The sequence below is a fragment of the Pleurodeles waltl genome, chromosome 4_1 (assembly GCF_031143425.1).
Source record: "Pleurodeles waltl isolate 20211129_DDA chromosome 4_1, aPleWal1.hap1.20221129, whole genome shotgun sequence".
NCBI classification, from domain to species: Eukaryota; Metazoa; Chordata; class Amphibia; order Caudata; family Salamandridae; genus Pleurodeles; species Pleurodeles waltl.
Window position 1 is genome coordinate 785,795,343 of NC_090442.1, and position 12,065 is coordinate 785,807,407.

The 12,065-nt window shown below is 45.3% G+C and overlaps 1 protein-coding gene across 2 annotated transcripts in view; it reads left to right on the forward strand.

Moving 5' to 3' along the window:
- Window positions 1-12,065, forward strand: part of LOC138288176 (zinc finger protein 546-like) — a 689,754-nt gene that overhangs the window by 179,760 nt on the left and 497,929 nt on the right. For both annotated transcript variants that reach the window (XM_069229499.1, XM_069229500.1), the window contains exon 12: window positions 3,762-3,893. In XM_069229499.1, the coding sequence (XP_069085600.1) occupies window positions 3,762-3,893 (132 nt within the window). The remainder of the gene's footprint in view (window positions 1-3,761; window positions 3,894-12,065) is intronic.

Here is a 12,065-nt window from a genome sequence, read left to right on the forward strand (position 1 = left end):
GTTTTTTTAGAATAGCAAACTCAAGCACTGCGCTATATATGTTTAAAATTGTTTATTTGAACAGTCTCATCCTGTTGTTTAGTACATAAGTAATAACCACAAAATATATAATTGAAACATCACCTAGGCATGTTATGGATAGAATACACACTGCTAACATAATTTGATTGTTCCTAGCAGCCTAGCTCATTAGAGGCTACTTCTGTATGCTACACTATGAGAGCATGTAGTAGCTAACTTGCCTCTAGAGTTTCTTGGGTCTCAGCATGCTGCATACCTTTTCACAGTGGATCAGCTTTTGTCATCAAATTTCAGCCAGGGTAGTGTGCGCGCCCTGAAGGATAACCCACATCAGCTAGGCTAGTTTCCTCTCCTCTCTTTGACTCTCAGCATGAAAGTGGATGCTGCAGCAGTCTGCCTGGACCTTTCATGATAACCTGGTGCAAAGGCTTCACTGCCTTGGTGGCCACTTCATGGGGTTTTTATAGGGTTGACCACTGTCATTTACCTTACATTGGGGGACTTTCTGCTAATCCATGCTGTTATGAACCAGCATGATGAAAATATGTCAACTCGGGCCACATGTTTACGCATCCACTGTCAGATCGTGAACTGTAGTTGTCATGTAGCTTTTAGCTGACTTATGTCACCTTATGCATTAGCAAAGGCATTGTTGAGATGAATTGATAGTTTCACAAGGTCTGCAAAAGATACTGACTTGCTGTAAGGAAATGCCTCCTTGGCATGGTTGCCCCCTGACTTTTTGCCTTTGCTGATGCTATGTTTACAATTGAAAGTGTGCTGAGGCCTGCTAACCAGGCCCCAGCACCAGTGTTCTTTCCCTAACCTGTACTTTTGTATCCACAATTGGCAGACCCTGGCACCCAGATAAGTCCCTTGTAACTGGTACTTCTAGTACCAAGGGCCCTGATGCCAAGGAAGGTCTCTAAGGGCTGCAGCATGTCTTATGCCACCCTGGAGACCTCTCACTCAGCACAGACACACTGCTTGCCAGCTTGTGTGTGCTAGTGAGGACAAAACGAGTAAGTCGACATGACACTCCCCTCAGGGTGCCATGCCAGCCTCTCACTGCCTATGCAGTATAGGTAAGACACCCCTCTAGCAGGCCTTACAGCCCTAAGGCAGGGTGCACTATACCATAGGTGAGGGTACCAGTGCATGAGCATGGTACCCCTACAGTGTCTAAACAAAACCTTAGACATTGTAAGTGCAGGGTAGCCATAAGAGTATATGGTCTGGGAGTTTGTCAAACACGAACTCCACAGCACCATAAGGGCTACACTGAAAACTGGGAAGTTTGGTATCAAACTTCTCAGCACAATAAATGCACACTGATGCCAGTGTACATTTTATTGTAAAATACACCCCAGAGGGCACCTTAGAGGTGCCCCCTGAAACTTAACCGACTATCTGTGTAGGCTGACTAGTTTTAGCAGCCTGCCACAAACCGAGACATGTTGCTGGCCCCATGGGGAGAGTGCCTTTGTCACTCTGAGGCCAGTAACAAAGCCTGCACTGGGTGGAGATGCTAACACCTCCCCCAGGCAGGAATTGTCACACCTGGCGGTGAGCCTCAAAGGCTCACCTCCTTTGTGCCAACCCAGCAGGACACTCCAGCTAGTGGAGTTGCCCGCCCCCTCCGGCCAGGCCCCACTTTTTGGCGGCAAGGCCGGAGAAAATAATGAGAAAAACAAGGAGGAGTCACTGGCCAGTCAGGACAGCCCCTAAGGTGTCCTGAGCTGAAGTGACTCTAACTTTTAGAAATCCTCCATCTTGCAGATGGGGGATTCCCCCAATAGGGTTAGGATTGTGACCCCCTCCCCTTGGGAGGAGGCACAAAGAGGGTGTACCCACCCTCAGGGCTAGTAGCCATTGGCTACTAACCCCCCAGACCTAAACACGCCCTTAAATTTAGTATTTAAGGGCTACCCTGAACCCTAGAAAATTAGATTCCTGCAACTACAAGAAGAAGGACTGCCCAGCTGAAAACCCCTGCAGTGGAAGACCAGAAGACGACAACTGCCTTGGCTCCAGAAACTCACCGGCCTGTCTCCTGCCTTCCAAAGATCCTGCTCCAGCGACGCCTTCCAAAGGGACCAGCGACCTCGACATCCTCTGAGGACTGCCCCTGCTTCGAAAAGACAAGAAACTCCCGAGGACAGCGGACCTGCTCCAAGAAAAGCTGCAACTTTGTTTCCAGCCGCTTTAAAGAACCCTGCAAGCTCCCCGCAAGAAGCGTGAGACTTGCAACACTGCACCCGGCGACCCCGACTCGGCTGGTGGAGATCCGACACCTCAGGCGGGACCCCAGGACTACTCTGATACTGTGAGTACCAAAACCTGTCCCCCCTGAGCCCCCACAGCGCCGCCTGCAGAGGGAATCCCGAGGCTTCCCCTGACCGCGACTCTTTGAACCTAAAGTCCCGACGCCTGGGAGAGACCCTGCACCCGCAGCCCCCAGGACCTAAAGGACCGGACTTTCACTGGAGAAGTGACCCCCAGGAGTCCCTCTCCCTTGTCCAAGTGGAGGTTTCCCCGAGGAATCCCCCCCTTGCCTGCCTGCAGCGCTGAAGAGATCCCGAGATCTCCCATAGACTAACACTACAAACCCGACGCTTGTTTCTACACTGCACCCGGCCGCCCCCGCGCTGCTGAGGGTGAAATTTCTGTGTGGGCTTGTGTCCCCCCCGGTGCCCTACAAAACCCCCCTGGTCTGCCCTCCGAAGACGCGGGTACTTACCTGCAAGCAGACCGGAACCGGGGCACCCCCTTCTCTCCATTCTAGCCTATGCGTTTTGGGCACCACTTTGAACTCTGCACCTGACCGGCCCTGAGCTGCTGGTGTGGTGACTTTGGGGTTGCTCTGAACCCCCAACGGTGGGCTACCTTGGACCAAGAACTAAGCCCTGTAAGTGTCTTACTTACCTGGTTAACCTAACAAATACTTACCTCCCCTAGGAACTGTGAAAATTGCACTGTGTCCACTTTTAAAACAGCTATTTGTGAATAACTTGAAAAGTATACATGCAATTTTGATGATTTGAAGTTCCTAAAGTACTTACCTGCAATACCTTTCGAATGAGATATTACATGTAGAATTTGAACCTGTGGTTCTTAAAATAAACTAAGAAAATATATTTTTCTATACAAAGACCTATTGGCTGGATTTGTCTCTGAGTGTGTGTACCTCATTTATTGTCTATGTGTATGTACAACAAATGCTTAACACTACTCCTTGGATAAGCCTACTGCTCGACCACACTACCACAAAATAGAGCATTAGTATTATCTCTTTTTGCCACTATCTTACCTCTAAGGGGAACCCTTGGACTCTGTGCATGCTATTCCTTACTTTGAAATAGCACATACAGAGCCAACTTCCTACACTTGCTGAATGTGGACCAAAGGCAGATGGGCTAATTTAACATGCTCAAAATGGCTTTGGGAGTTTCTATCACTTGTAGGAGAAGTTAGGTTATGAATATGAGAAACTTATCTGTGATTGGAAAGAAAAGTAGTGGAATGTTCTTTTCCATTTCTACTGCTCATTCCTTATTAAAATTTAGCGATTTTATGAAAGGTCTCAGTTTTACCGCTGAATCTAAACTACGTTTTCTGAAGACATTTGGCATGCACAACTGAGAATCAGCACTTCGATTAAACTGGTGGGTTTTCTGAAAAAAAGGAAGTAAAACAGATGGGATAGTGAATGAACTGAGTTAGTTTTTTTCTTTTTGCAGGAGCATGTTCAGTTTGATGATCCTGCCCTCCGTGTCATTGATGAGCAGATGCAGTGCATACAAGAACAGATGAAGTGCTTACAAAAACAGATGGATTCCTTACATGAACGTCAAAAGCAATTTGAGAAAAGGGTGAGTGACATGAAAATGATCCCAAATTACTTTGGGAATGTGGTGGATATCAACCAACCAGAAAGTTGTATATAGTGGACTGAAAGGAATGATAAGGGATTGACTGGATTGTACTGAAACCCAGGTAAAATATAAAGCACAATATGTCCTTTGTTTACCTATTGATAATGACATGTTCCCTCTCGCACCGGTAGATTCTGGTTCGGTACTATCTGAATTTCTCTATCTTTTTCTACAATGTCGGTATCATTTTCGAACGCGTTTCTGACTACACTTGATCCGATTGTAGTGTTGGGAATGATTAAACGCCCTTTTGGGCGCCCACGTCCTTCTTGAGCCTTCTCGGGCCTACTGCGTCACAGGCTCATGGATCGGACTCCATTTTGATTCTGTCCTCCGTGCCACGCCAAGTTCCCCTACACCAACCAGAATTCAGTGTGTGACCTCTGCCTCTCTCTGGACCACAAAGAAGAGACTTGCGAGGCGTGTCAATCCTTCAGATCCAAGAAAACCTTACGGGATCGAAGAGCAAGACAGGCACAGCCTGCAATCCTCATCCGAGACTCTGATTCAGACCGTGATTCAGATGAGGACTGCCATAGATTTCCTGCGGCGCAGTACGTGAGTACACCAGTCTCTTCCCATCAAAAACAAATTAAAAAATAAAGAAAGGCCTTGGTTCAATCACTCTCCTATAACAAAGAGGAAATTAGCATTCCAACAAGACTGGGAAACTGGCCCTTCACCAGTGAAGATTTTTAAACACAAGCAGAAGCCAAAGACTGTACAACAGCCTTCTCCACCACATTCGCCTTCTCCACCATCACCACCATCTTCACCGACACAATTTACCACACATTCCCCATTTTCTTCACACGGGGATTATATGAGTGACAATATTTACAACATGGATGCATGGATATATATGATTCTGACCCAATTCCATCCAACAACCCTGATTTGTATCCCCCAAGGCCGTCTCCACTTGAGGATACAACAGCCTATAAGCAGGTCTTTCCAGAGCAGCCCCTTATCATAACGTACAAATGCACTCTGAGCCTATAGAAGACGATTTCCTATTTAACACTCTTTCCTCAACTCACAAACAATATCAATGTTTGCCAATGTCACCAGGTATGTTAAAACATGCAGATTACATTTTTAAAGAACCGGTAAAGGCTAGGGTATTAACACCTAGAGTAGATAAAAATGTTAAAGCTGCACCATCTGATCCAGTCCTTATCACAGCAATTGCCACTCGATTCCATTGTGGTCAGTGCTGCCAGGAAAAGGGCAAATAGCTAGTCCACAGAGGATGCTCCTCCCCTGATAGAGAGCCGCAAATTCGATGCAGCAGGGAAAAGAGTGGCAACTCAAGCTGCAAATCAGTGGAGAATTGCCAACTCCCAAGCTTGTTTAGCCAGGTATGATAGGGCACATTGGGATGAGATGCAGGAGTTCCTTCGGTACCTTCCAAAGGAACACCAAAAAAGAGCACAGTAAGTAGTGGCAGAAGGACAGGCCATTGCCAATAATCAAACTAGATCAGCACTAGATGCCGTTGACACAGCAGCTAGGGGAATTAACACTAGCATTATGATTAAAAGGCATGCTTGGTTGAGATCCTCAGGATTTAAACCAGAAATACAACAAGCGGTCCTTAATATGCCTTTTAATAAACAGCAACTTGTTGGACCCGAGGTGGATACAACTATTGACAAATTAAAAAAGGACTCTGAAACAGCAAAAGACATAGGAGCCCTTTACCCAACACCTTTTTGGGGCTCATTTGGTAAACCTCAATTTAAAGGAGGGTTTAAGCCACAAACGTCAGAGGCCTCTACGCCCCAACAAAAACAGGCACAACAATATTATCCCAGGGGAACTTTCAGGGGCACTTATAGAGGACACACTTTCAGATCTAGAGGCAAATCTGCTGCCGCAAGAGGTGCCTCCACCTCATCAAAGCAGTGACTTTCCCTGCATCCCCACACAGCATACATCTCCTGTGGGAGGAAGGCTGCAATATTTCCATCTTCACTGGCAACAAATTACAACAGATCACTGGGTTCTGTCAATTATCTGCAATGGTTATTGCTTAGAACTTATCTCCACTCCACCAAACATAACTCACCGTTCACACAGACTTACTCTCGAACACATTGGTCTGTTAAAACAAGAAGTAGAATCTTTTCTACTCAAAGGTGCAATAGAGATGGTTCCCATCAACAAGGGACCAAGGTATATTCTCTATACTTCATCATACCAAAAAAAGATGGCACTCTTAGACCAATTCTCGATCTCAAACCTCTAAATCCTGTCTGAGCATTTCCAAATGGAATATATACAGGATGTAATTCCCTTGTTACAAAAACAAGACTACATGACAGCATTAGATTTCTAAGATGCTAACTTCCACATTCCCATACAGCGGGCAAGCACTATCAATTCAAAGTAGTACCCTTTTGGGGTAACAACAGCACAAACGGTATTCACAAAATGCCGATCAGTAGTTGCGGCATAACTCAGAAGACAGTACATACATGTCTTCCCATATCTAGACGACTCGCTAATAAAAGCCAGTACCATTCAAAACACACATGCAATACACAATAGACACCCTACACAGGCTAGGGTTCACAATCAATTACCAGAAATCTCACCTTCAGCCATCACATATTCAACTATATCTAGGAGCAATTTTGAACACTCAGTCAGCATTAGCCTACCTAAATTCACAACGAATTCAAGCGTTTCTCACTCTCATATCCCAATTACAAGTCATTCAAACCTACACAGTAAGGTTTGTCATGAGGCTATTGGGAATGATGGCATCTTGCATAGCAATAGTGCCCAATGCACGTCTAAACATGAGACCACAGCAACAGTGTCACTCGCAACAATAGTCTCAGGCACAGGGTCAACTACAAGATCTAGTGTTGTTGGACCGCCAAAACTTACATAATCACAACAGATGCATCAATGACAGGTTGGGAAGCCCATCTCAACAGTCTTACTATACAGGGAGAATGGGACTCAATACAAAAAAACTTACCACATAAACCACTTAGAATTGCTAGCAGTGTTTTTAGCACTCCAAGCATTCCAGACACAGATCACTCACAAAACAGTGCTAATGAGAACAGACAACATGACAACAATGTATTATCCGCAAAAACAGGGAGACACATTAATCTCAATTGTCCCTTCTAACGCAGAAAATTTGGAAATGGGCAATTCACAATCAAGTTCAATTAGTGGCAGAGTATATCCCAGGGATACACAATCAACTAGGGGACCTCTTAAGCAGGATCCAGCAACACGCACACGAATTGGAGATTCACCCAAGGGTGATTCAAAAATACTTCCAAATGTGGGGAACTCCAAACATAGACCTTTTCGTCACAAGAGAAAACGCAAAATGCCAAAACCTTACATCCAGGTACCCACACCCTCAATCCAATGGCAATGCTCTATGGATCAACTGGTCAGGGATATTGGCTTACGCTTTTCCATCTCTCCCCAAAAAAATAAAACAAACTTTGCTCACCATGATACTCACAGCTCCTACCTGGGCACGTCAACATTGGTACACAACACTGGTGGATCTGTCTGTAGTACCACATTAAAAACTACCAAACAGACCAGATCTGTTGACTCAAAGAAAAGGGCAAATCAGACATCCAAATCTCAGCCTGGTGATTTGGCTCCTGAGGTCATAGAATTTGGCTACTTAAAACTTCCATCTTAATATATGGATATTCTAAAAGAAGCACGCAAACCCACAACTAGACAGTGTTATGCAGCTAAATGGAAGCATTTTGTCTACTATTATCAACCTAAGAACATTGACCCACTTAAAGCTTCAGTTCAGGATACTGTTTGCTATTTGCTACATTTACAAAAAGCAAACCTTTCATACACCTCTATTAGGATACATTTAACAGCGATAGCTGCTTACCTCCAAAACAGACAGCATACTTCCCTATTTAGGATTCCTGTTATAAAAGCCTTTATGGAAGGTCTTAAGAGTTATTCTACCTAGAGCACCACCAGTCCCTGTATGGAATCTTAACATAGTACTCACGAGCCTTATGTGACCACCATTTGAACCCACGCATTCTTGCCCTCTTTAGTTTTTATCATGGAAGGTTGCCTTCTTAGTAGCAATTGCTTCTTTAAGAAGGGTTAGTGAAATCCAAGCATTCACTTTAGAAGAACCTTTCTTTGAAATTCACAAAAACAAAATAGTTCTTGGGATAAATCCAAAATTTCTACCAAAGGTGGTTTCACATCAGTCAGTCAGTGGAATTATCAGTCTTCTTTCCAAAGTCCTATTCAGTTGCTGAAAGAGCTTTTCACACCCTTGATGTTAGAAGAGCTCTCATGTATTATATAGACAGAACAAAAGACTTCAGAAAACCCAAACTTTCAACAGCCTTAAAAAGGTAATCCTATTCCAAAAACTGGAATAGCACGATGGATAGTCAAATGTATACAAACAGGCTATCTTAAAGCCAAAAGACAGCTACCAGTAACTCCAAAAGCTCATTCCACTAGGAAAAAAGGGGCTTCAATGGCATTCTTAAGCAATATATCAATGGCAGACATATGTAAAGCAACCACATGGCCTACACCACACACATTTACTAATCACTACTGTGTGGATGTATTATCTCGGCAACAAGCAAATGTTGGACAGGCAGTGCTTAAAACACTATTTCAAACTACTACAACTCCTACAGGTAGCCACCGCGTATTTCTTAGGAGGGAATGCTTTTCAGTCTATGGACAGCATGTGTATCTACAGCTACACATGCCATCGAACAGAAAATGTTACTTACCCAATAGACATCTGTTCGTGGCATGTAGTGCTGTAGATTCACATGTGCACTCCCTCCTCCCCAGAAGCCTGTGGCCGTTGTAGTAATATTATATTGTAAATATGTATATACATTGCATGGACATTTCATTTCTTTATTATATATGTACATATACACTTGTACACTCTTTACTTCACTCTCCTGCGGGAAAACAATCTAACAAAGGACTCGATGCCCATGTGCATTATCACAGAGAGAAGGAGTCATACGATCTTGTGACTCAAAAACTTTCTTAAAAAAAAAAAAAAACTCTTGTAACTCTCCGAGCCCAACACTAGATGGCGGACTTATGCTCAGCATGTAAATCTACAGCACCACATGCCACGGACAGATGTCTAATGGTTAAGTAACATTTTCCATATATATTACTTGGTGGCGGTCGGCACTAGGTAGTTATAGTTAGAGCCATGTTTCCATAGGAAAAGCGTTTTTTGACTTGTTGGGTGATAAGGGCTTGGCTGCAAGGCCTGGCCTTGCGACCAAACTCCGCAACACAGGGCTAAAAGCTGTGCGTGGAGGGGGTTAGAATAACAAATAGTAATTAAAAGTTCGATGGCATGTGTAGCTGCAGATACACATGCTGTGCACATCCCGCCATCTGGTGTTGGGCTCGGAGTGTTACATGTTGTTTTTCTTCGAAGAAGTCTTTTCGAGTCACGAGACCGAGGGACTCCTCCCATTTCGACTCAATTGCGCATGGGCGTCGACTCCATCTTAGATTGTTTTTTTTCCGCCATCGGGTTCGGACGTGTTCCTTTTCGCTCCGTGTTTCGGGTCGGAAAGTTAGTTAGAATCTCGGAAAAATCGTCGGTATTGTTTGCGTTCGGTATCGGGTTAGTTACAACAGATCGACACTGAATTGAGAAGAGCTCCGGTGGCCCGTCGGGGTTTTTCGATTCCCGTCGGGGCCTGGTCGGCCCGGCCACGTGTCTCTTTAAGGCTGATGGAACGGACCCCATTCCGCTTCTGTCCAAAATGCCATAACAAGTATCCATATACAGATCAACACCTGGTCTGTAACTTGTGTTTGTCACCAGAACACAAGGAGGATACTTGTGAGGCCTGTCAAGCGTTTCGGTCGAGGAAGACACTCGGGGACCGAAGAGCAAGAAGACTGCAAATGGCGTCGGCGCCGACAGGACAAGGGTGTTTCGAGGAGGAGGAAGAAACATTCTCCATCCAGGATTCGGACTCGGAGGAGGTCGATCCCGAAGAAACGCCGAAAACCGTGAGTAAGACGTTGAAACAAAAAACTCACAAAAAGACTGCCAAAGCCCAGGGGACGCCACCGCCAACAGGCCATGGCTTAACCCGAAAAGTAGGTGACCGTCCATCGGCACCGAAAAAGGGCGAGCTGGTGCCGAAGTCATCCGACTCCGGTCGAGATACAGGCATGCAGCAATCTCGGGCCCGAGAGAGTGGCTCCGAAAAGATTCGGCACCGAGACAGCGGCCCCGAAATTGGTCGGCACCGAGAGGGCACTATGCCGAAAAGCAAAAAGATTTTGTCAGAGCCGAAAAAAGCAGCAGAAAAGTTTTCGGTGCCGAAACATCCGGCCTACGAACTGAAAATTAGTTCCTATTCGGAGGAACAAGGACTGTCCTCTCAAATGAAGACACACAGATTTGAAGAAGAATTACAGACAATAGAGCCAGATCACACGCAAAGGCGGCTCTTTATTCAGAAAGATACAGGGAAGATCAGCACTCTTCCCCCAATCAGAATGAAACGAAAACTTGCCTTCCAAGACAAGGACAAGGACAAACAGCCACAAGCAAAAGTGGCTAAACAAATAACACCACCACCATCCCCACATCACTCTCCGCAACTATCACCGGTAGCCACTCCACCGGTAGCCACTCCACCAATGATGCAATCCCCAACACATACGGGGATGAGTCAAGATGACCCTGACGCATGGGACCTTTACGACGCACCAGTGTCAGACAATAGTCCTCAATGCTATCCAGCAAGACCCTCGCCACCTGAGGATAGTACAGGCTACATTCAAGTGGTATCAAGGGCAGCAGTATTTCACAATGTCAGCCTTCACTCAGAACCCATTGAAGATGACTTCCTTTTTAATACACTGTTGTCTACGCACAGTCAATATCAAAGTCTGCCAATGTTGCCCGGAATGCTAAAACACTCCAAACAAGTGTTTGAAGAGCCTGTCGAAGGGAGAGCCATTACTCCAAGAGTAGATAAAAAATATAAACCGCCACCAACAGACCCAGTGTACATCACACAACAGCTATCACCAGACTCTGTTGTAGTTGGAGCAGCGCGCAAAAGAGCCAACTCTCATACTTCAGGAGACGCGCCACCTCCAGATAAAGAGAGTAGAAAATTCGACGCGGCAAGCAAAAGGGTGGCGGCACAGGCAGCAAACCAGTGGCGTATTGCAAATTCGCAAGCTTTGCTAGCCAGATATGATAGGGCCCATTGGGACGAGATACAACACCTTTTTGAACACTTGCCAAAGGAGTTTAAAAAAGAGCGCAGCAAGTGGTCGAAGAGGGACAAAATATCTCCAATAATCAAATTCGATCAGCAATGGATTCTGCAGACACAGCTGCTAGAACTGTCAACACAGCAGTAACGATAAGGAGGCATGCATGGCTGCGTACATCAGGATTTAAACCAGAGATACAGCAAGCTGTGCTGAATATGCCATTCAACGGACAGCAGTTGTTTGGGCCGGAGGTGGACACTGCAATTGAAAAACTTAAAAAAGACACTGACACGGCCAAAGCCATGGGCGCGCTCTACTCCCCGCAGAGCAGAGGCACATTTCGAAAAACACAATTTCGAGGGGGGTTTCGAGGGCAAACCACAGAAGCCACAACCTCACAAACAAAGCCCACTTACCAGAGCTAGTATCAGCGGGGAGGTTTTCGGGGACAATATAGAGGAGGACAGTTTCAAAGAAACAGAGGAAAGTTCCAAAGTCCCAAAACTCCTCAAAACAAACAGTGACTTCAAGGTCACAAATCCCCAACACATAACACCTGTGGGGGGGAGACTAACCAAGTTTTACACACATTGGGAGGAAATAACAACAGACACTTGGGTCTTAGCAATTATCCAGCATGGTTATTGCATAGAATTTCTCAAATTCCCTCCAAACGTCCCACCGAAAACACACAATATGTCAAAACAACATATAGATCTTCTAGGACTAGAAGTTCAGGCATTGCTACAGAAAGAAGCAATAGAATTAGTACCAAAAGATCAATTAAACACAGGAGTTTACTCGCTGTACTTCCTGATACCCAAAAAGGACAAG